The sequence below is a fragment of the Sorghum bicolor genome, chromosome 4 (assembly GCF_000003195.3).
Source record: "Sorghum bicolor cultivar BTx623 chromosome 4, Sorghum_bicolor_NCBIv3, whole genome shotgun sequence".
Classification (NCBI taxonomy): Eukaryota; Viridiplantae; Streptophyta; class Magnoliopsida; order Poales; family Poaceae; genus Sorghum; species Sorghum bicolor.
This window is the reverse complement of record NC_012873.2, coordinates 14,124,551-14,150,216: the sequence shown is the minus strand read 5'-3', so window position 1 is coordinate 14,150,216 and position 25,666 is coordinate 14,124,551. Positions and strand designations below refer to the sequence as shown.

Here is a 25,666-nt window from a genome sequence, read left to right as displayed (position 1 = left end):
ATCTAGTGCCACTAAGTGTGAGTCTCATTTGCATATACCTAGCGCTTAGTGACGTGGTGAGATGCATGAGAAAGCCGTGGAAAAATATTTGTGAAAAGCTAATTTAAATGTACAATTTATTTTGAAATATTTTGGTAAAATTAGCTACTTGAAAAGATGCTGAAAATTCACAGAAGGTGAAGTGCTGAAGAACTGCAAGCTGCTGAAACAAGCTGAAAGCTTTTGCAAGAAGCTGGAAGCAGTTGCAGCCAGTTGAAACCAGTTAAAAGCAGTGCACAGTTTTAACAACAAGCAAGTGAAGGCTTTTGCAAGAAGCTGAAAGCAGTTGCGACCAGTTGGAACCAGTTAAAATCAGTGCACAGCTCAATAGCAAGGAAGTGAAGGAAATTGCAAGAAGCTGGAAGGAGTCACAACCAGTCGCAACCAGTTAAATCCAGTGTGCAGCCCAACTACAGGCAGGTGAAAGAGAGCTGAAAGCAGTTGTAGCTAGTTGGAACCAGTTGAAAGGATTTACATCTGTTGCACGCTGTCTGTCTCGTGCGTGAGAAGGAAATGGCAGAGACCATACTTGCATGCGTTGCATGTTGTGGAGCTCTTGCCACATTAAATAAGAGAGATGATTTGCATGGCTGCATGCAAGTGTGAACACACCTTGATAAAAGGAGGCAGTCATTGACCTTTGCTCTTCATAGAGTGGTTCACTCAAGTACAAGGAGGTACTTAATTAATTTGAGGTGCTGCTCATCACATCAGAATGGAGATTGGCAGAAGTGCATGCGCGTGGACTGCTGGAGGTTGTAGCTCTTTGCCACTTGCTCATTTATTTGTTGGGACCCAGTGCTGAGAAAATACAGAGAGCCACTCAATGCCTGTGCTGCTGCCCGTTGTGGCAAACGACATTATTTTTGTTGCCCGTTGGAGAGCTGGCTGGCCAAGTTATTTTAGACCGAGCACTTGCTTTCCCTTCTCCAACTCTTGGGAACACAGTAGAGGGGGCTCTCCCATTATTTTTCAAACAGAGAGCAAGCAAGTCGAGAGTTCCCCCTCTCCTCTTTCTCTCTCATGGATTTGAGCTGAAATTTCTTAGAGAGATTGAGAACCCTTTGTGGGTGTGGATGAGAGGTTGAAGATCCACCATTTCCCTTTCCTATCCCTCTGATGCATGGTGCTATTTCGAGTGAGGGAGTGAGAGCCTAGTGTGTGCATTCGGGATTTGCATTTAGTGGCACTAGGAAATCTTTGTGTTTGGGGATTTCTTGTTACTCTTGGTGATTGCCATCACCTAGACGGTTTGGTGGATTGTGACTCCGTTTGAAGCACGCGAGAAGATTGTGCGGTGCTCCGGAGGAGGATTTGTGAGGGGTACTGTGCTCACCCCGCGGGGATCGCGAAGAGCAACTCTAGTAGAGCGAGACGCGAAGGGCGACAAGTGGTCCGGTCGGGTCAAGTGCTAGAGCTTGTGATAAGCACTCCAAGTGGGAGAGTGTGACTTGTGGGTCACCACTAGCAAGAGGACCGACGGCAACCTTGGAGCCTGTCTCAACGGGGACGTAGCTTGGTGGCAACCAAGTGAACCTCGGGAGAAAATCATCGTGTCAACATTGTTCTTCCCGTTGGTTTGCAAGTCCTAAACCCAAGCTTGTATTTACTTCATATACTTGTGGTTGTGTAGTTGCTCTTGTAATTAGTTAGTTTGTGTAGCTTGCTAGTTACCTTCTTGCTTGTGTAGCTAGAAGTAGTTCCCTTTGCGTGACTAATTTGGTTTGTGTAATCTTGTTAGTCACATTGCTTAGTTTGTGTAGCTAAGTATTTTGCGCTCTTTAATTTGGCATTGGTTGTCTTGTTATTGAGCATTGCTAGTGAGCCTAGGAGCTTTGTGCTTTTGCTTACTAGTTGTGTAGGAGCTCCCCGGTTTGCAAAGTACTAGTGGCATAGGTTTGTGTGACTTTGCTTTCTAGAATTGGTTAGGAGAGCTCTTGCTAAGGTAGCACATTGTTTGCTTGTTTAGGATCTTTTACAATGTGCTAAAGAACTTAGATAGAGAGGTATAGTCTTGGCTAGATTTAATTCCGCACTTTTTTTTTGGTTAGCCGGCGCGTTAAGTTTTAGAAAGGACTATTCACCCTCCCTCTAGTCCGCCATCTCGGCCCTTCACTTTAGCATCACATTATCAAATTATAAACTAATTAGACTTAAAAAAATCGCAATATACAATTAATTATTTTTAGTCTATATTTAATATATAGATATACTCCAATAAGATAGACAGTAAACTTTAGGGGAGAAAAAAAGCAAGGCCTTGTTCTTTTTCGCTGGATCACGGCGGCGCGCGGCCGTCCTTGTTGGTGATTGGTGCAAGGGATACTCGAGAAGACGGCGCACTGATAGCGGCATATATTTCCATTCTTTATTACGTGCGTACTATTGAACATTGTACACATGACAGCGACATACAGAGTGATCAGGTACAATTAATGCATGCGGCATGCCACTCTGTTCACAGAAACTCTGCCAAAGTTAACAGTTCAAGGCACCAAAACTGTTACAGCTATGCAAATCCAGTTATTTTTTTCATCGTTTCTGTGCCTCCTTTTGTGCTCACGGAGGTGTTTTGATCTGCGAAGCAGCCGTCGACGGCTCATCCCACCAGTATTCTGTATTCTTCTTCTGCCCAATGAAGCACCTCACATGCGTGACCTCGCTGAACCTTGCTGTGATGCTCCTTTTGCACTCTGTGGAGAACATAAAAATGGTTAGCATGACGAACAGACTGCTCCATTATGTGACCTATAGCGTCAACTATTTTCTGCAGCGACAGCACTACTCTTGACGAATCGGTAATTTTATGCTAAACGATTAGCACAAGACCAAAGATAAATTTGCATCTTTATCAAAATGGAATATCTATGTGCATCTCAACGTCCTATAAGGTACACACTCATGAGAGTGCTGAGTGACAGTGAGAGCTTACCAATGGTACACCACTTTTAGCTCGTTGTTCCAAATACGATGATGGTTTGAAGAAGGGACCATAAATTTCAGCCCACTTGCTTAGCTTCGAATGTATGTAAGGTGCTCCAACAGTGTCAGCCCAGAAGACAAGACCACCCCTGCAAACAAAATTTTTTTGTAAATTCAAACGAAATGCTCATAATAGGCACCACACCTCCTTAAATCCATAAACAATACAATGTAGAAATGCATAAATGGTAAATTGAGGACAATAATCATAATCATTGCATTACAAGAGGTTTAGCTTGTATTGACACTAAGGGCTGCTGATACTGGCATGATGTAAAGATAGAATTCGGTTCAATATTAATTACAACTCTGCAGAACAACATATAAGTCAAGTATACAGGAGTCTCAGACATTTCAAACAATGAGGAAACAGATCAATAACTAGGTAAACTATACACATGTCAGATACCATATGCCACACAATCATAGGATGATAACTTAGCCCGTGTAATTATTAGAATAGGTACATTGTTGTATTTATTTCCAGAAATTGCAAACCCCACCCATTGCGTTGTCTATATATGATCTATTATGTGTTCCTCCAGGAGTATCATCAACCTGTTGTTTTAGTGAGATTTGGGATTCATGGATTCAAATTGTAAATTCATTCAGCAAACATGAGCAAAAATGAATGTGCCACGGATGAAAAACTGCAGGTTCAATGGAAGAAAGTAATATAAATACAGTTAAAAATTCAAGCAATTCTCACCTGTATTTGGGAAAGCCCATTCCAAGAACAGAAGCAATATCAAGATCAGAAGCTCGAATTACAACATTTTCATCCATAACCCTGCATGCCTCATTCACAACTGGGAAGAAAATCATCTCCAAAATATCTTGATCCGTTAAAGTAACAGGCTGCAAAAAATATAATTTGGGTAAATAAGGACCTTACTCAACACAGGAATAGAAAGAACATTAATTTAATAAATGCACAAGCCATGTCTTTGGCAGGAGTGAGAAAACAATACCTTTCCACCAGGCATTGTGTTTGCCTGCTTTTGGTACTCCTCAAGCACATGCTTAACACTAGGGTCTGGCTTTGGCTTCCCGCCCTTCTCATAAATGTAGTAACCTTTGCCATTCACCTTTCCTGTAAAACAGTAATTTGGAATTTTTCACTTCTCAAGAAAAATATACAAAATGTGCATTCATCTAGACTGGTTTGTGCCATCATATAGAAGATCAAATTAAGAAATAAGCAAAAGTAGGTCAAGCATACCCTGTCGTCCATCCTTTACCATCAAGTCCACAAGGTTAGAGTTCAAATTTCTTTCTCCAAAGGCATCAGCGTAGATACCTTTTACTGCCAAGGCCACTCCATACCCAGCCACATCTTGGAGTCTACAGGGCAGCAAGGAGAATGTCAAATATAAGAACTCACATGAATCATGGAAGCAAAATTTAGAACAGTCAACCAGCAATAGCCATTTAAGAATCAACAGTGCCTCAGATCTGTTGTTCATTTTAACAAGCTAGCTAAGGCACAGCACAGCATTCTAAAGATGTCACATTATTCTTTATCCAGGTGATGGTTGATTCCCATCTGGAAAAAAAAGATAATTTGGACCAATAATCTAGTACTGAATACATTCACAATGGTTCAAATCCCAGAATAGCACTATCTACAATTTAATTTGACCTAGGTTGAACCTATAAGGATATTTGACCTAGGTTCAACCTATAAAGATATAATCAGAAGCCTGGCCCATGTGTTGACAAATGACAGTTTATTTTCTAACATTGCACATGTACAGTGCCATTAGTAAAAAAAATGTGGTATGACTTCACAAGTTTCATTAACCTTTTGTATGAATCGCAGTGTTTTCTGATCGTCCGATTAATCGCGATTAATCGTCCTTATCGGTCTGTAGCACTCGATTAGGGCCTCCGATTCGATTAGAGCGACCAGAAACCTGATCGTCCGATTAATCGTCGATTAATCACGATTAATCGTCCGATCAGGCCTCCTGGCCGATCAGAGTTGACTGGCAGATGGGCTGCTTTTGGCCTAGGATATATTTAATTGGGTCAGGCCCATTAGGGTTTCCCTTATAACTTCACCCCCACTCTCTTCTCAGTCCTCACTCCCACTCCAGCCGTCAGCCACTGAGCTGCTGCTCCTGCTCGTGCTGCTTGCTGCTTGCTTACTGCTTCCTCCTCCCTCTTCCCTGCTGCCTGCTGCTTCCTCCTCCCTCTTCCCTGCTGCCTGCTTCTTCCTCCCCATTCCAGCTCCAATCCAAGTAGCCCGCTGCTGCTTGCTTCCTCCTCACTCTTCCCTGCTGCCTGCTTCTTCCTCCCCCTTGACCTTGATGCTTGATGTCCATATATAAATATATGGAGTCAAATCTCACAGGTAAATAGCCAACTAACTAGAAATATAGTCTTGATGCTTGATGTGTACTATATAAATATATAGTATATGGTATATATACCATACATATATGATATATATTTATATAGTCCTGCTTTATGCTGGACGATTATATGGACGATTAGACCAATCAGGAGTCGATTAATCGTCCTGATCGTCGATTAATCGTCCTGATCATCCTAATCGGTGCCAGACCAATTAGAAACGATAAGCCGATCAGAAAACATTGATGAATTGCACTTCCTACGTAATTTTGTATAAGTAAATCCTTTTTCAAGATGAATATTCATAATGGTCATCTAATACTACATACAAATGTTAGGAAACAGAGCCAAAGCACTTACTGAAAAGGTCCCATTGGCATGCCGAAGCTACTTATTACTCGATCAATTCTGAAAACATCAATACCAAGACTAACTAGAAGATGAGAACCCTGTGTGTAAGGAAAAAATGTACGGTTGACTGCAAATCCTGTGCAGTTGCCGACCACAACTGGGACTTTCTTTATTATCTTCCCAACGGTGATGAGATCAAGGATAGCTTGTGGTGATGTCTTCTCCGTCCGGACAATTTCAAGCAAAGGCATAATATGAGCAGGGCTGAAAATAACATAGCATAACAGCATTAGCAACCTGTGGATATTAGAAATCTGTAGTGCAACTGGAAAACTGCAGTACATGTTTTTTTTAACAAATGTGTTAATCCATACTTCATAAGCATACTAGTACAGTGTACTCTATATGTTATTAGCCTTTGCACCACTAGTATTCAAGATCTTCCACAAATCCCTCACGAACCTGAAAAAGTGAGCCCCTATAATTCTATCTTGAGAATTTGTCTTCTCGCCAACAACATTCAAATCAATGGTGGATGTGTTTGTCGCAAGTATGCAATGTTTTGGACAGATTTTCTCAATGTCAGAAAATATTGATTGCTTCAAAGGAATCTTCTCGATAACAGCCTACAAGAGAGGAATGTGTCACAACAAACAAATATTCTATGAACATGTACACATGAATTATGTAAATAAATACAGTTCCCATGAGATTCATGAACACAAAATATAGTTCAATCACAAAAGATTCAAAAAAAAAATGAACACTAACCTCAATAACCATATCAACATCCTTGAAATCTGAATAATCCAAAGCACCCTTGAGAAGCGACATGGCCTTGTGCATCCTATCCTTTGTAAGCGAACCTCTTTTGACCAGGCCCTCAAGATTGCCTGTTACAAAAATTGTTAGATTTACTAATAAGATTATAAATTTAACTTTAAAGACAATCCTAAAGCTCAAGCACATGGAGAATTCAAAAAGGCATAGATACACTAAAACATTTTCTTAAGAAATGCAACAGCTGTATAAAGAGATTGACCTGCTATCATTTTCTCTCCCCTTTGCAGAAACTGAGGGTTTACTTCCTTGAGCACAACAGAAATGTTGCTAACAAGAAGTGATGTAGCAATTCCAGAGCCCATCAGACCACCACCAATAACTGCAACTTTTCTAATTGGCCTTGGTTTCAGTTGAACATCAGTTACACCTGGCACCTATACATAATCAGCAGCATAAGTCACTGCAGCAATTTAACTTCACTGAACTTGACTTCATCTACAGCTTTATTATCATTTTTTCTATTTATCATTTTTTCTATTTGAAGAAATCCAGTCATGTTACTACAATACAAATGAACAAATTCTGCATAACACCAGACCATTTCTAAATAATTAAAAAGAAAGGGTGATGCATCTAAGGTTTGAAGGTATTCAAGGGCTGGATGATGATTTGATGGTAAATCATAAAAGAAAGGTAAACTACACTGGAAGACAACCTTTGTTGTCGAACGTTGTGCAAAGAAAACATGGACAAGAGCCTTTGATGTTGGTGCTATCACCAGCTCCTTGAAAACCTTGGCTTCCTGCATTTATTGGTCTGTTAGTAAACATGTAAATAGGCTATATAGTTAAAAGCAGAAGAAACCGGAATTTATCATCCACTATTGCAAGGTGTTTACTATTTTTAGTCAAAGAGCACTGATCCCAGCACAAATGCCAAAATAAAGCTAAGATAGCCTACACTCCATTGCAGGATTATTTCATATATATATTTCAGTGTTTTACATAGCCTATGGAAATTGCAGAGAAGTAAGATGCTGAGCTAGCTGTATAACTAATAGAAGTTGAAAAGAGTAGATATTCTCGCCTCAATTCCCTATTTTAAGGAGACAGGTACAGACACATACCTTCAAAACACCAGCTTGACCTCCATATAATATGCCTTCTTCCATTACATCAAGGCAGGCCTGGTGCTGTGGCATGTTTGGTGCAATCTTCATTGCTTGCTGTCTTGCTGCATTTAATACAGCACGAGCTTCAGATAGTGATCCAAGCCTATCTGTTCTGCCAAGAGATCTCATCCAAGGTTTACGGCAATTAGCAATTTCCAGAGCCCAAAGACGTGATGTCTTTATCAATTCATCAGGAGAGCAAAGAGCATCAATCAAACCACGTTCCTTCCCTTCCTTTGCCGTAATGAACTTACTTTGCTGTAAAAGTCATACCAGATGTCCAATTCAGAAGACTGAAATCACACGCTAGATCATTACAGTATTTAACTAAAAACTTGGAACTTGTTTACAGACAGATCATTACATCCACAGTTCACAAAATAAGTAACTGGATGCCTACTGATTGGCTTCTCTTGAATTAAATGACGGCTATGATAGAAATAAATACACACATTAAAGATTTAAGCAAAGATTGATATTTATGATCTCTCCTTTTTTTCCCCAAATTTGTTCATCGCTTGATATCAGACTAAGCAGTCAAATATAAATTCAATATGACAAAATTTTCTAAAGCAATGATAATGAGACGTGGCTTCGCTATTCGGTGTCGACAATTTGACATTGCCTAGTTTCGGGTATGGAAAATCACCAACATTTGACCCAAAAGTTCACATGATTATATGATCAGAAACAAGCAAATACCACAGGGTGAGACAATTAATAGTGAAGGTGAACTATTATACATTCTTCTGGAACAAGCATATGATTATGGACAAGTACCCACTAAAATATCCCCTTCAGACATCTTCCCCTTAGGCCTACCTCCCATCCACCCAGTTCTGCCATTGGCTAAACCGTTACTGGTCGTTTCATCGCCTTCCTACCCTGGACATCATAATAATTCAAGTCCTGGACCCACTTCCCCATCCACATGGACACCATCCGTACAACTCAGTAGCTTACAATTACTTACAGCCTAAAATAAGATACTGAAATCAAGGTTGATTTCATGGGGAGAAAACTGTAGAGTTTAGTTAATGAGTTTTTACCAATTTAAAAGGAAGAATTCACTTATACAAGAAACAGATGAACTCAATTACTCACCAGCATCATTTCAATCGCTTTGGGTAGACCTACAAGCCTCGGCAGACGCTGGGTACCTAGATAATAAGTTAACACAGTTAGATCCAAAACATGATAGAATCCAATACGAAGCTGGGTAACTGTAGAATAGTTCTGTTCAGACAGAGATATATCCATACCTCCAAATCCAGGGATGATGCCAAGGGTTAGCTCTGGCAATCCAAGTTGAGCTTCAGGAGTAGATATCCGAGCATGACAACCCTGAACATGTCATTTACGGATACAATGGACTTAGACTAGGTTCAGCAGCAAGGTTAAGAATCAGCTGTGACAACATCTGGCAGAAACGGCATACCATAATCAACTCTAGGCCACCACCCAGCGCAAGACCTTGAATGGCTGCAACAGAAGGTTTTTTGCCCTCTGCAAATAAATGGGTCCAGGAATTGTGATATTGGTAGAAACAAAAGCACATGCAAAAGGGTATAACTACATACAAGTGATGGGGCAAAAAAAAATTATATACCTTCCATCATGTTTGACACAAGCTCGACGGATACGTCCGGCATAAGTGATACATCCCCTGCATGCCACCAATGTTGCACGTATAAGCAAAGGAACAGGCAAACAGCTCCCCGTAAGAAGAAAGCCTAGCATAGAGCTAACAACAGCACAAGTGAAAAACATTCCGGTTACCAGTCTGATGAACCTTTGTGAAGACGTTGATATCAAATCCTCCACAGAACTTGCCTCCAGCACCTAGGCGATTCAGAATCCAGAACAATGACAAGAATCAGAAACAAAATATCTCTTTCGCATGCCAGTCTATTCCATGGATTTGGCAGCACACCACATTAAACAAGAAAACAGAAGGATTCAAAAATGTGTGTTAATGTCGAATGACTTGAAAAGGTATCAGGATACTTTCAGTTTACTAGGAAGGTAGAGCAAATACATAAATTTCTGCCCAGTGTTGTCAGGGAGCATTTAAATGCAAAGCTCTATTATCAAGCATCAAGTAAAAAACAACGGCCCTGTTTTCTTGTTTCCACAACTTGGGTTCTATTTCTACCGACTTGAGCAAGATGATATCTCCAGAGGCTAGCACAACCGGCAAGTAAGTAAGCAGTTCAAGGTGGACTGGGGTGAGCAGAAAATAGTATAGAAAACTAGGAAAGCGACGTTTCCACGACTGTCCATATCAAAACGTGGTCCGTGGGTAGCACCAAACATTAAAATGGCTCGTACAAGTAATAATATTATTATCCCCTTTTATGGCGGCATATTTTTTTTTAAAAAAAAAAAAAACACGATCCCCACTCCGCAGTATACAGGGAGATATATTATCTAATGATGATAGAAGACCAAATTAAATAATGAAGAGGAGAGACGAGAGATCTGACCAGTGAGCACGATGGCCTTGACGTCGTCACGGCGCATGGCCTCCGCGTACTTGTCCTTGAGCCCGGCGATGACTGCAGGCGAGAGGTTGGGGAGCACAACCACGACGTGATTAGACCGACCGCAAAAACGAAACTCCGCCGAAAGCAAAAAAAAAAAAAATCACGGCGGAATTGAACGGCCGAGGAAGAAGGGAGTCGTCGGTGGGTCGCTTACTGATGGGGTGGAGCGCGTTGACGGGCGGGTTGGCGATGGTGATGAGCGCGACGCCGTCGGCGCCCACCTCCATGGTGACCCGGATCGACCCCGCCGCCATGGGCACGCACGGTCCGTGGGACGCCTCGTGCTCGGCGGCTGGATCACCGCGAGAGAGGAAGGGAACGAGGGAGAGTGGGAGGGAAGGAGAGAAGACGACGGGGGGGCTTGTTGGGAAGGGTAAACGAAAGCTTCCACGGCACAACCACTCGGATTGTGGAGTTGGCTCTCACGGGGGGTGCGCGCGCGGCCGATATATCCGTCCGCTCGGCGAGCCGGACCCGGGTGCGGTGGGTCGACTCGTGTGGGTGTGACGTGGACCCACCGGCACGGGACCCTCGCACCCAACCGCCCCAGTGAAAACGTTAAAGTCATGTTTGAAAACAGAAAACACTCTGTTTTTTTTTTCCTTTGTTCCTATACTTTCCTAAAAATAAAAAATGAAATTGAATTGATTTCTGTGGACGTTTCAAGTTGGTCCTAACGTTTTATATTAGATTTAGAGCCTGTTTAGCACAATTCACAACAGTTTATTCTAGCTCTCTCCTCCATTTATTTCTTTCATCCATGCATGCCAAACAACTTTTTCAAAACAACCCAAATTTACCTAGAAAGTTGCTCTTGAAGCTCTTTTCTAAAAAAAAATAACTTCATTAGTGAACCTGAGTTGTACCAAACATGATATATCAATAGACAAGTTTGTGTATAGTATGTTTGCTGTTTTTATGAACTATAGTAAGAAAGAGGGTACATAGATAGAGATGAGTAGATGGTAATGTATTTTGACAAATTATTAGTTGTTATAAATAGGTCGGAGTAATAACTTGTGAAATAGTTGTTAGCTAGGTCCCAAGATAATAATTACTTGGATTGTTTGAATCCACACAAACTATTTTTCAGAAGATGATAACTATTAGTTCAATGAATCGAGACACCCCTTTAGCTACTAAAATTGGTGAGTGAGAATTGAAACAAACCTGCTGCCTATAGTATCTGCCTAGAGCTGCTAACAATTACTATTGGTCCCAAAAGAATGTAATTAAGTTTGAGTTAAACTATGTTAAGTTTGACTAAGTATATGCAAAATAGTATCAATGGATATGAATCCCAACAGATATACCATAAATATATTTTTCAATCACAAATCTTCTAACAATTACTATTTTGATACTTCTTTGACAATATTATTATCATTTATAAATTTGCTTAATTTAATTAAGATGACATGACTTTGCACTATATGAGGATTGTTTTTATCAGGGAGATGGAGGGATTAGTTCATTAGTTGATGGAGAGGTGCTAGTAGGCGCTAATAGTTCATATGCACTTGAAACAACCTAAACAATATGCACTAATAATTAGCTAGCCAATAATTACTATGTATTAGCTATTAACTAGCTAACACTATCTGGTTAATACTAGCTAATAGCTGCTAACTACTAGGTATAGCTATTGTAATTTATTAGTATGGGTTGTATATGTGATTTTACCTGCTAATAGATTGCTATAGATGACTGGGAAGTTTGCTGGATCGGAGATGCAAAATCCATGATGAGTTTTACCTAGCTAGTTCCATCGTAAAAAGAGGGTCATATTAGGGTTGTTTGTCCATGCAGCAAGAATAAATAAGGCCTTGTTCAGTTTGCAAATTTTTTTGGATTTTGACACTGTAACACTTTCATTTTTATTTGACAAATATTATCCGATCATGGAGTAACTAGACTTAAAAGATTCGTCTCGCGATTTACAGATGAACTGTGCCATTAGTTTTTGTTTTCATGTATATTTAATGCACCATGCATGTGCCGCAAGGTTCGATGTGATGAGAAATCTTGAAAATTTTTAAGAACTAAACAAGGCCTAAAGCACAATGTGTTGGTCTTTAGATCCACAAAGTTTTTGGATTTTTATATTGTAGCACTTTCGTTTTTATTTGATAAACATTGTCCAATCATGGAGTAACTAGGCTTAAAAGATTCGTCTCGCGATTTACAGATAAACTGTGTAATTAGTTTTTGTTTTTATTTATATTTAATGCTCCATGCATTTACCGTAAGATTCGAGGTGACGGAGAATCTTGAGAACTTTTTAATTTTTGGATGAACTAAACAAAGCCTATGTAGATGGCAGCTCTAATACTTTGGCCATGTTTGGATACTCTAACTAAGTTAGAGGTTAAAGTTATTCTCTAACTTATGACTAGCCTTCAACTAACTCTAGCCAAAGAGATGTTTGGATGCAAGAGTTAGATTGACAATAAATATACTTTCCTAATCATTTGGCTCCTTCTCAGGCGGATTTAGTGTGTCCAGTTGTCGTGTGGTCTCCTTCTGCTCACAAATGACACAAACAAAACATCTTTACAAATCAAACATTCATCATACGATAAATTTTATTTTATCTGTACAAATGAAATGTCTCATTCAAACATACAAGTCCTGAACAAATAAAAAAACACTTAATTAAACGAAGCATCAGCTAACTGATCACGGAAGGCATTGTTGATATCTTCAACAAGAGGTTCATCCTCAGGCCATGCCGATGCAGAAGAACTGTGAAGCGATGGCGCGACTGGGAGACGTCAGTGAGGCTGGAAGGCAACGCGCGACTGGGAGACGTCAGTGAGGCTGGAAGGCAACGCGCGGGTGGGGAGACCACGGCGAGGCGGGCTAGGAGGCGGTGCGCGAGTGAGAGACGACAACGTGGCTGTGAGTGGGGATCCCGTGCGAAGGAGCTGATCCCTTTTCCTATGGGCTCCATCTTAAATAGCCCCCAATAGCTCAAATACGCACCTCTTTGGGGATAGTTTTTTAGATGAGTTAGATGCAAATAACCTTAATCTAACTCTTATGTTTGCATACTTTAGGGCTATTTGAGCTCCAAATAGCTAAATTTAACTCTAACCGAGATCCAAACGGAGCCTTTGCTTGCTTGCTCACACGACTCATGAGGACGTGCTTGTTCACGTACGTAACGGTGAAGAGTTTCCGTTACGATGGGATGGCCGCGGAAGCACGCGTAACGATGAGATGAGATATAGAAAGAACGATAAAAAAATTCGGTGTCGGAACGTGACCGTGACGCATGAGGATGCCATGAACCCATTCTTTGACGTCGATGCATGGGCTGAAAAAACAAGAGTCGTTTTAGAGCACTTATATATATATTATATATTTATTTATATAATAAGAGTAGGTAGGTAGTTTCAGTATGTGTCTTTTTTGCCTAAGCTTATCAAACCGAATCTATTAGTCATTCAATAGTTTTTTTTCTAAAAAATCAGCCATAAATTATCAGCTAAACAAACAAAACGTTTATTTTCTCTGACATAAATACTTTATGATTTTCCCTTCATCTTACAATTCTCAAGATTTTGGCTACCGCCTACCGCTACCTTTTTAATAATTTTATCACTAAAGTATTTTGAAAACATTAAAAGAGTATGGGCATATTTCAAAATTTCTATGAAACTCCCAGAAGAAGATTTGTAGAAAACATTAAAAGAGTACTTGTGTATTTTTGGAACTCCTAGTCCTAGTACAGATAAGCATAGGATCGATCGCGGGATTCTCTATCAGCACGTTTCTCACGCCCCACCAATCCCCCTAAGGCTGTCTCCAATAGCATATGCATTTGGAACCCAAACCCAAAATAGTTTTCCAACATAATACCTATAGCCTCTAACAGAGTACCCATACAGAAAACCCATTTTGGGTATCAGGGGAGGCATAACCCAAATTTGGGTATCCTCTCTCCTCGAGACCTATTTGCAGAGAGTGTTGTCTTTTAGGTCTTGTTGTTTGAGAAGACTATGGAACCTTTTACCTGTAGCGCTACCCAAAGGACAAATAGATCTTGTATTTTAGGTGACGATTGTTGGAGATAGTCTAATCAACTCTGATTATGCGTGACAGGTTGCATCGTAACCACCAATTTCAGCCCTCGCCAGACCTGCCAGCACCAAACCGACGCGGCGACATGGCCACATGGCCCTATTGGCTTCAACTTTTATAGTATGGTTTATTAGCTATTGTATGGAATTTTTTTTTCATAATAAATTAATAAATAAACTTTTAAATGTTAGCATAAGTTCAGCCACCATAATAGCTGTACATTTTTTTTGTGCTTGACTCCAGACTGTGGTCGTCTGATAATGTTGCAGACAGAAGGGCCCAGCTGCCCAGGAAAGGCAGAAAATGCAGACCGAAGACCTCGATCGTCTTCCTGGTCAAGTCCAGCGAATTCATACGGTTCGTCGTGAATCTGCATCGAAATGAACACCGAATTGCGCATGGCGGACTGACTCGTCGTGGGTCGTGGCGTGGCTTGGTGGTCTGGTCAGGTCATTGTTGGTTCAGGTCTAGCGTTCACAAAAGCATATGTAGTGACGGGACGGAAACTTTGGACTCAAACACTCACAGTTGACTTCACCCGGGAATTTCCCCGGAAACGAACCAGCACGGTGCAGCATTCGCTCTACTTGCAACCTGGATTCTGACTCCTATATATGAAGAAAAAAAATGAATTATATAGGTATACCTATGTCCACCAAATAGAGAACAAAATTGGCGTGAAAAAAAAAGTGGCCGAATTATTAGATGCTGCACCTTTAGGCCTTGTTTAGTTCCCAAAAAATTTTGTAAAATTTTTCAGATTTCCCGTCACATCGAATCTTTAGACACATGCATGAAGTATTAAATATAGATAAAATTAAAAACTAATTGCACAGTTTGGTCGAAATTGACGAAACAAATCTTTTGAGTCTAGTTAGTCTATGATTGGATAATATTTGTCAAATACAAACGAAAAAGCTACGGTGTCAATTTTGCAAAATATTTTGGAACTAAACAAGGCCTTAGCCTGTGGGCATGTTTAGATGACATTTTCTAATACTGAGTTGCCACAACTTTCAACTTTGATCAAATTTTAAGAGGGTTTGACTGAACACTCCTCTAGAATTGGAATTGCACCATTTCTGAAACGGATGAAGTTGCCAGACAAATGGGTGCCCAAAGGTGTTGCGCCGGAGCTGGCACTTCTGTTTGAGGACTGGAAGGAACTCAGGCTGGAGCTTGTGCTCGTTGAGATCACAAGTTGAGCATCTGCCCTCTCTCCAAGTTGAGCATCTATCTGCAACCTCGCCATATCGTGTACAGTGCTCACGCCGTCCAGGCCAGCTGGTCAGGGCAAGGGAATGATTGATCTATGACTAACTAGTTAATGCCCCGTACGTTGTTACGGGTTTTAAAATCCACGTCTCTATGTTTCTTCATTGTTATTTTATTATTTTGTTTTTTCTGTCTATATTCTTTATTTTTCATTTCTTTTTAGTTTTTGTTTTTCGATTTTATTTTATTTTCTGTCCTTTTCTTATTCTTTTCTTGTTTTAATTTTACCTTTTATTTTCTTTTTCTTTTGGTTTTATTTTTATTGTTCTTCTTTGTTTCTATTTGTTTTTCTTTTTTTTTCAGATTTTCTATGTTTCTTGAAATTCTTATTTTATATTTTATTTTCTTTTAATCTTATTTTTATCTTTATTTAAATTATTCATTAATTTTATTTGCTCTATGCACTTTTTATCATTTGTTAATTATATTTGCTTTATTTTTATTTTCTATATATATATGTGATATTTATGTAGTATTTAGTGTTCTATGTTGTGTTATGTCATGTTTACGTATACATGTGATGTTCTATGATGTTTCTTATGGTGTTCACTTAGTATACATGTAATATATAATAAATGTGATGTTCTATAATATATTTAATGATGTTCTATAATGTATTTAGTGATGTTAATATTCTATAAATATATTTACAATATTTGAAAAGTAACCCTTTGACATTATTTGAAAATTTTCTCCATTTTGTGTTTTTATTCTTTTTCTTATGCTTTTTACTCTAGATTTTTTTATTATTTTTATCTATGTCATGTATTTATGTATTTTTATGTATATTGTAATATCAGTTTCATAAACCTAAAACCTAAATACTATTCTTCTAAATCGATAAACATTTTTTACAAAGACTGAACATTGTCTATTGAACCTAGAATATTGTCTCTACTTAATAAAAGAAAATCTTTTATCTTTATAAGATAAATATTCATTAATAAAATTTTATCTAAATATATCCATGTATGATCTTATTTTCAAGGATAACGTGTCATCGCGTAGTAAAAAAGACTATCAAAGGGATGAGAGTTGTGGACGGATCCTTTCCATAATTTTTAGTTGTAGAGATAAATATTTATTAATAAAATTTTATTTAAATATATCCATGTGTGATCTTGTTATGAAGAATTTGTTATGAGAAATTTAATGGTGCAATCGGAATTTAATTTATATCTTCAGTTTAAAAGTTATGACTTTTTTAAATTCGCTAAAACAATTTTGCATGCATGGGTAAGTGGAGCCTGGGTTAATGGGATAACCTATCATGGCTAAAAGGGATGGGAGTTGTGGCTTCACCACATGTGTGTGGTAGATGGATCCTTTCCATAATTTTTAGTTGTAGAGATAGAGATTTCAGTGGCAGATTGTCATAGGCATTTGGATCAAACTCACCTTTCCAAACAAAACTTGTAGGAGCCAAAACAACAGCAGATAATTTTAGGCCCTGTTTGTTATAACTCAACTTCACTAGTAAATCTATTTTTTTTAGAAAAATAGCTTCACAACAACTTTGTAGGTAAAGTTAAGCTGCTTTGAAAAAATATTTGATATAATATCTTCTTCATGCATAGATAAGAGAGAAATAAAAGAGTTGCAATAAGCTAACTTTTTCAGCTTCATTTCAACTTATATAGAAGAAAAACAGCTTCACCTATAAAAAACTGTTTGAGAAATAAGTGTTTGAAAAAAGCAAGCTTTATTTCAACTCATGTCTTTTTGATAGAAAAAAAAAACAACTTCACCTATGAAGCTATTTTAGAAATAAGTATTTGACAGAGCTATGCCTAACAGGCTCTTAATATGAAGCACACAAGAGAAGAACACGGAGTGCTTACTCAAACAGATGAATTATAGTGTCCTTTTACCTTTAATAACTGATGGATTAGACATACATATGGAATGAACTTTCTAACATCCCAGGAAGGTGTTCTACTTATTGTGACCAACAACAAAAAAAAAAAAAGTTTCCAGCGAAGAGCCTGAAGTTTTGACCACTGTGTGTTCCAATGAACCTTGCTCGAGACAAGGTGTGAAAGTTCAAGGGAATGAGGCAAGCGATTTCCACAGTACTGGACACCACACGGATAAAATGGCAGAGCAAGCTGCAGTGAAAGTTCCCAGTACAATCAATTGCACTTGCATTGTATGATCGCCGCAGTTGGATTTAAGCCAGAGTCACATGAAGCACTCTTCACATCAGAAACCAGTAGCTAGTGCTAGTGAGACTGCCGAAAGGCAAATCATGCCTGCAGCAGCCCATTGCCGCCATCATCTCCAGCTCGGTGCCTCTGAGCAAGCAAGTACTTCTCGAATTCCTTCAGGTAGTCTAAGAGCAACACGCATGAGAAGAGAAGGAATCCGCCAAAGTAGTTGCTGCCACCTCCGCCGCCTCCACCCCCACCCCCACCTTTGCCGAAGCGGAATGGAGGGAACCCGCCGCTCCCGTCATCCAGTTTTGGCCCCTGGACTTTCCCTGGAATGGTTGTAAACAACACAGGTAAAATTTAGCAAATGTGGTGAGTATATGACTCCTGTCTTTGAGGAACATGAACATCAGTTACCTGCTTCAAAGACAAGAAAAAAATGAATTCAATTATATGTAGTATGAGAATTCTAAATTTTAACCTTTCTTATCACGTTGCAGAGTTGCACTTGAAGATTTCTTTTGGACGCTTTGTGTTTGAGTTTGAGTAGCGTTGCATCTCATAATCTGTAGTAAACAGTTGTCAAAGGAGATGTAGTTAAACAAAAGGAGCTCACAGTAAAGTAGATCATATACAATAAGCAAGGTAGCATTTTCACATTCAGTTTTGAATTTCACCAACTGATGGTTACCATTACAAGTAACAAGATATAGTGCAAGTCTAGATTGACTATATACCTACCAATTCACAAAGCTGATGGTTTAGTATATTATAATTCTTGGAATCTTGGTATGATGGTATCTAACAAATTATGCACATTGAAGACATGTAATTTTTCTAGAAACATCATAAATCCAGAAGTGTGCGACAATGAACTAAACCATTCTGAACATACAAAACTTTTATAATACATGCACTCCTGGCACTACTAATAGAATGAGGTCCTCATTGGCACCATTTATCTCAAGTGAGCAGTGAAGATCGATCTTGCAAAATCATCATAGCTGATGATTTTAACATAGTTTTATATTAAATATGGAGACAATGACAACACGTTTTTAAGATACACAGAAGTTCCATGATGCAAAAGTTTGTATTATGCTTAAAGATTAGAACATTTGCTTTGATATGTAGCCTGATTTTGTAAATAGTTCTCAACTCCCTAAGCTCAAATTTACATGTAGTAAGATCAAAATTGAGAACAATCCATTAAATACACTTACTCTCAATGTTGCTTTAGCAGATACTTTCTGACCAAATGAGATGTGATTAGCTTTAGGCTGCTGAAATTTCGAACCTAGCAAACAGTAAGAGATTAGGAAACATTATTCAACAATACATAGTGTAAACGTTGCTATGTAAAAAGGATCATCAAGGCCAAAACTCAGAAGGCATGTGCTGATTTGCAGACTACAGAATCCGAGATCAAATGTTTCCTACCAAAGTGTATCTTAGGTACCTAAACATGCATGGATGTGTCACCTAGGTCCCTAGACCAAGTTTATAGGAATAGGCGTGCATTTTACTGTATATGAACTCAGTGACTGTCTCACAAAAAGCAAAGGTGTGGTATCAGCCCATCATATATGATACATACCCCTCAAAATAATAAAACAAAATACTTGACAACAGCCAAATTTGTTCCATTTGTATCTAAAAAATACACATGAACTTAACGACCATCTCATAAAAAGGTAAGTATGCTATCACAGATTATCCATGACACATCTGAACAGACTCTGCATTTGATTCATCAGTTTTCGTGGCTAAGGTAGAGCAGTCGAATCTCCAGAGCAAAAGGCAAGACTTATAGGAACTAGGATAGCAATCAAATTAAAATGCTTTACTTGCACCAGTATACTACACCACATACTAACACCACACTACTTTCTTTGGGTTCCAATGCATAAGGCAGCAACTTTAAGGATAAGTTAATAAACCAATATGAAATGAAAAGCAGTACAATATTACAAAGTAGAAGATCATGAAGCTTTTTGAATGTGGACCTATACTAACAATGAGACAGGAGAGAGAACAAATGTTCAGAGCATGGGCTTAGGGTGGCAAGGCAAGCGACCTCCTTCCAGTCGTCTAGGCAAATAAGGCGCTCGCCTAGGAGATGCCATACAGGCATACACACATCTATTCCACTAAAAACTCACAAGAAAATAAGACCTTAATGTTGCAAACTCTTAGCATGAATATCATACTAGCAGCATACAAAATAGAGCAATTAGCATATAAAATCACACTATCAATGTACCACTACACTAAGCAAGTATGAAACAAAGCACAAGCACTACCATTCTCCTTTCAGGCTCATATAAGCAAACAACTAGCAGGCAAACATCATATATATTCTTTAAGAAGCAAAGCATAGGGAGAGCAAGAGGAGCAAAGGCACACATGTTCAATCTGGGCCTAGCGGGAAGGCAGGGCAAAGCTAGGAGCCAGCAAAGAGCAGGCTGGAGCTTGTGGTGAGTGGGGAGGCAGGGAGGAGCAATTGTCCACTAATCCTCGTCCTGGGTCCTGGTGGCCGACAAAGATGCACAGCCAGAATCAACGCATGGGGGCTCGCAGCCAGAACCAGAATCGTTGCACAGCAAAGCATCATGTGCGAATCCATGTGTCTCATGGAGATGCGCCGACGGGGACTTGTCATGAGCACACAGGGAAGAAGCAGAAGCCAGCAGGAATTTTGGTCTCTCCCTCTCCCTCTCTTGCTTCCCTATCCCTTTTCTCTCCCTATCCCTCTCTTCCTGTGCAGAAGGCAGGATGTACTGCATGTGAGTTATTTTCTTCCTGCATGGCGCAAGGCTGTCCCTTTTTCGCATGCACGATGCTCTTTCGCGAATAAGGTGACTGCCCACAGCCTCCTTGACAATGCCCAGACTCCTAAACAAGAAAGGCGGGCGCCTAGGACGGCAAGGAAGATACCATAGGCGTGAATAGTTAGTATGGATGCCTAGCTGCCGCCTAGGCAACACCTTTAAAACCATGGTTCAGAGACATCTAATACTTTTGACATGGCCTTGGAAAACATAAGAGCATCTCCAGGAGTTTGGTATAATTTACTTGCTAAACTAATAGATCTAGCAAGGTAATAAAAGAAATAGCAACTTTAAATTTTGTTCTTCTCCAACAGTAACCTATAATAGCTTTCTAAAATTTTAAAATTTATAGTAGGGTCCACATCTACTTGTTATTTTTTGGTTTACTAGAGCCGATCATATCTTTTACTAGAGGGATAGGGAGTTCACTCCACTTTGCAAACTTATGAGTTTAAGAGGATATTTGACAACTTTTTATTTTTAAGTACCTCTTTTACCAAACTGTTGGAGGAGACTTTTTCTCTTTTTGCTAAAAAATCAAGATAGGAAGTTGTTTTACCAAACTCCTGGAGATGCTCTAAGGTTGAGCGGCGAACTTTTGATAGAGGTTTATTGATCTTATGATCTGTTATGCTTCTAGATGTATACTGACAAATCTACTTGTTTTCACCTGCCAAAACTTTGTTTTTACGTTTCTAGTTCAGCTAATCTTTTCATTTCCAATTGTAATTCAAAATCCACTAATCCAGTAATCCACAACCTCTTGATGTATCATGACAAACAGACAAAACTCAGACTATACAACAACAACAAAGCCTATTAGTCCCAAGCAAGTTGGGGAAGGCTAGAGTTGAAACCCAATAAGAGCCCCTAGTCATGGTTCAGGTACGTCGATAGCTGCTTTCCAAGCACTCCTATCTAAACAAAGATCTCTAGGTATATCCCAACCCTTTAAATCTTTTTTTATTGCCTCTCCTCACATTGATATCTCGATTTAGGACTCCACAATGCACTGGTGCCTCAGAAAGTATCCTTTGTGCATGGCCAAACCACCTCAATCTATGTTGAACCAGCTTTTCTTCGATTGGTGCTACCCCTAGACAGTCACGTATATCATCGCTCCGAACTCGGTCCATCCTTGTGTGACCACAAATCCAACGCAACATACGCATTTCCACGACACTCAGACTATAACAATAAAAAAAATCAAAACCATAGGGAACCCTGAATCCAATAATTACCTCCAAATCTCCTAATTGAAGTGCCATAGGTTGCAGCTCCTGGCAATGAGCATGTGCCAAGTTGAGACATTGTAGATGCAAATCAATGCCTGCAAAGCCTAGTAAATCACAAAATCAGTACCCATGAAAAATGAAACGCAACACTGAATGCTTCAAAATGGAATATGCATCACTGGATCATTGCCCATTGCATAGTTCATAATACATTAAACCTTTTATTTGTATTCGCTATCTAAAGACAGGAAATGGAATGGAACAGGATGATAATATTATGAACAATATTATCATATCATTACACATAAGAAGTACTACAATATAAGCACATAATTGCTTTGTTTCACTTGTCAGCTATCCACAAACACATGTTTACCCATGTATGTTTGAAATATACCAATTGGCACCGGCGGAGCCAAGGTCCGGCCACCCTGGGCAGCTGGCCGGGCTCCCACGGGAACAGCAGCGGCGGGAGGGGAGAGGGAGGTGCGTACGCAGGGTCGTCTGCCGGTGCGCGGAGGACGCAGGAGAGGGCGCGAGGCGACTGGCGAGAGAAGGTGGGGGGAGCCGCCGACGCCGCCGCCGAGCCTGGGACTGCCCCTCCGTCGCTGGACGCCGCCGACGCGCGGAAGATCCGAACCTTGGACCGAGCCTGAGCGCGAGTGGGGGAAGGAGCAGTCTGCGCTGAGGGAGAGGTACCGAGCCTGAGCGGTGCGCTGCAAGGAGCAGTCGGTTGAGGATTTCAGTATCTAGGGTTGTTAGTTGGGCCATTAGCGGGCTGAATATTTCATGCAATAGAGATCCACGGGTGAAAATAGTCCACACCAAAACCATAACATTTCGGGTATCCAAACCCGAAAAACCATGAATAAAAATAAGGCCTTGAAACCGAAACCCGCGGGCCTAATCTGCGGATATCCACCTCAAACTCGATCTGCTGCCATCCTTAGATGAGCGTCGGCCAGCGGTGCGTGGGTTTGATGGCCACTAAATAAAAGCCCATACTATTTTTTTCTCTTTTCTTTTTTATTTTTTAAGCAACTTCTATTTTTTCTAACATCTTTTGATAAAATTAGCACCTATATAATTAATATATATTTAAAATAATATACGTTAGGGATCACTAATGTTTCCAAAGCCCAATCACATAACATTGTGACATAATGATTTCTCTAAAAATATTTTTTAAAATACAAACTCTATTAGGAGAAATTATAAAAATTTTTCCTCACACATCTCCTACTACATATACAACATACAACAACTAAAAAGACTAAAGTGTGGACAACTTTTGGTGCAATTTTTTTTTTTTCGTCCGTCTGCCTTGCCACCTGCGAACATGCCCCCGCACGCGTGATTAGGAAGGTTCATCAATCACGGCATCTCTTTCCTATGGTGCGGCATCTCTTTCCGTCCTCTTCCTCCGCATTCGCCCTCCATCCGCTGGTGCCCGCCGCCGAACCCGGCCCTCCGTCTATCACTCGCGTGTGGTGCCTTCGGTCCCCTTGCTCCACCGTGCACCCTCCCCCCCCCCCGCAGTCCTCGCCATCGGCCTTGCTCCCCCACGATTCGTACGTTGCCCAGCACTCTTGCACTTGCGATGCACTCGCTAGCCCTCGCCTTCGGCCTCGTGCCGCCGCCAGCCATCACCCTTGCCGTCGTGGTGAGGGTGGCGCACGCGTGGAGAAGCGTGAGGTCGGGTTCGAGGGATCTGACGATGACAGTGCAAGGACAAGGGCTGGCAACGCCGGCGCAAGGGTCGGGGCCTTCTACTCAGCACTTGTGCGATTGCCATACCGTACAACCTCCTCATCGATGTCCAACCTCGCCACATGTGTCGATCTCGATCTGGATCTTCGATGGTCCAACCTGAACCTCACGTTGTACTGGAATCTGGAAACGGAGGCGGCCAGTTGGTGGAGCACTTACCTTCCAAGCATATACATACAATTGACCAACACTGCACGGAAGTACACTTCATCCTACCATGGTGAGCCGTGTTGACTTCATTCTCTTCTAGCTCAGTTGCTTGTGTAATGTTGTGCCATTTCGGATGAAATCATTGTGGATGTCAAGGTGCCTACTAATTTGATTATATCCTAGCTGGCTTGCCATTTTCTCATGCTCAACACGTGTTTGTGAAAATGTCTATACAAAATGTATACTCTGGATGATCTCCAATACCTTCATTGGTTAGTATAAGGAATATGCATGCTGCACACATGACCATGGAGATTGTGCCAATTTGGATATTCGCCTTTTCATCTCTAATTTTTTAAACACAATTGATCCTTAGTGATCCAACAGTCTAAACAACATTGAAACTATTATTCTCTACAGGTGAAAACATGTAGCTTTGCCACTGCTGGCCTCTCACCATCGATATGCTTGGTCGCCGGCATGGTAGTGAGGGTGCCACTCATGGATAATATCTGTGTTTTAAGCTTGAGAATGTATCTGAAACTAATGCTACACATGGCTACTTCTCTCAGTAATCTTTATTTGACTTTGTATCATCTTTAGGCTTGTGGCACCTCTAGCGGTATTATCAGTTTGGTGTATTTTTCTCATATGAGTGCATCTTTAATTTGGGTTATCATATTGTACAAACATTTATTGCTTGATAGTAAGTGAGTATTTTTCCCTCTATCTCCATTTACACTGTCTAAACTGACGTTCAAATATAGTGCTTTAAGATCACACAAGGCCATGAGCCCAATTGAATTTAGTACCTTCTAAAGTTGAGCTTTAAGATCATAAAAACTTTTCGGCTAGAGTGTAGACTACTTGCTTTAGATGATTTTGACACACAAGGCCGTGAGCCTTTAAGTTGAATTTTAGAACCTCATCACATCCTGGGAACTATCTTCAATCTTCAGAGAATTTTGCAGAATCAACGTTTCGCTAAATGATTAGTATTCCATACTGATAATTGTTATATGGATATAGAAGTTGAATTTTAGAACCTTATCACATCCTGGGAACTATCTTCAATCTTCAGAGAATTTTGCAGAATCAACGTTTCGCTAAATGATTAGTATTCCATACTGATAATTGTTATATGGATATAGAAAAGTGTCGTTTCTCACATGGTAATCTGAATTGTCACACGCTAATCCAATAAAAAATACATTTACTTTACTATTCAATTTGGTCAAACATTAGTAGTTTGATGAACTATCACTCGCTAATCTTTGAAGCTTCAATATCCCTGGTAAACTTTCTATGATCATGAATTCATGATGGATGCATCTTGTTTCAGAATAAGTGACCATGGATCTGAAGAGAGGTGTCATGGAACCTTGTGCAAAGGGTGCCAGCATAATGTAATGTTTTTTGATCATGCATAATGTAATATGGAAAAAGTCTACATAATCCCCCAAACTATCTAGGATAGACTACTTAACCTCCTGAACTATTAAACCGGATATTCTACCCCTTGAACTTTCAAAACCAGTCAAATAACCCCCTCGAGTGGTTTTGGAGTGTGATTTTGTCTTTTTCTTTTTTATTTATTTTCACTGAATCTTTAAAAATCATAATAAATCATAAAAAAAATCATAAAATGAAAATTTTAATTTTGTTGGACTCCTGATGAGTTGTTCTACACAGTGAATATATAATATGGTATACTTTAGTACAAAGTTTTTGCTGTACCTTTAAATCTATGTTTTTCTGTAATTAATTTGAATAATTCATATATGCAGTTCCTGTGGTCCAATTATGGTAAAATTTTTATGGTGGTCTCATTATTGTATGCTTGAACTATGGTAAAAATTTCACACTCATTGGATCACGTATAACTTAGTTATAGATAAAGCATAGATTTAACTAGAATAAAACTAAATAAATGGATAAC

At 39.7% G+C, this 25,666-nt stretch overlaps 2 protein-coding genes and 1 long non-coding RNA gene across 5 annotated transcripts; 1 reads left to right on the top strand and 2 right to left on the bottom strand.

Annotated features, from left to right (window-relative positions):
* LOC8059103 (peroxisomal fatty acid beta-oxidation multifunctional protein) lies at window positions 2,383–10,656 on the bottom strand. Its single transcript, XM_002451898.2, has 18 exons — window positions 10,385–10,656; window positions 10,171–10,242; window positions 9,464–9,526; window positions 9,294–9,350; window positions 9,123–9,190; window positions 8,947–9,028; window positions 8,789–8,844; window positions 7,640–7,942; window positions 7,229–7,315; window positions 6,773–6,947; window positions 6,502–6,623; window positions 6,193–6,356; window positions 5,740–5,994; window positions 4,244–4,365; window positions 3,993–4,114; window positions 3,731–3,879; window positions 2,972–3,110; window positions 2,383–2,732 (listed from the first exon to the last, which is right to left on the bottom strand). Exons 1-18 carry the CDS (start codon window positions 10,482–10,484, stop codon window positions 2,685–2,687), a joined length of 2,184 nt encoding a protein of 727 aa, XP_002451943.1. The 5' UTR covers window positions 10,485–10,656; the 3' UTR covers window positions 2,383–2,684.
* Window positions 17,429–22,535, bottom strand: LOC110435142. 3 transcript variants are annotated; one of them, XM_021460553.1, is made up of 5 exons: window positions 22,205–22,535; window positions 21,814–21,911; window positions 18,965–19,038; window positions 18,223–18,307; window positions 17,429–18,070 (listed from the first exon to the last, which is right to left on the bottom strand). In XM_021460553.1, exons 2-5 carry the CDS (start codon window positions 21,881–21,883, stop codon window positions 17,838–17,840), a joined length of 462 nt encoding a protein of 153 aa, XP_021316228.1. In that variant the 5' UTR covers window positions 21,884–21,911; window positions 22,205–22,535; the 3' UTR covers window positions 17,429–17,837. The 3 variants fall into 3 exon arrangements, with proteins under 3 accessions (XP_021316228.1, XP_021316229.1, XP_021316227.1); XM_021460554.1 differs by having other exon boundaries at window positions 22,302–22,535; XM_021460552.1 differs by having other exon boundaries at window positions 21,814–21,902; window positions 22,302–22,534.
* Window positions 23,120–24,462, top strand: LOC110434316. Its single transcript, XR_002451736.1, has 2 exons — window positions 23,120–23,797; window positions 24,148–24,462. It is a non-coding gene; the product is annotated as an uncharacterized LOC110434316 (long non-coding RNA).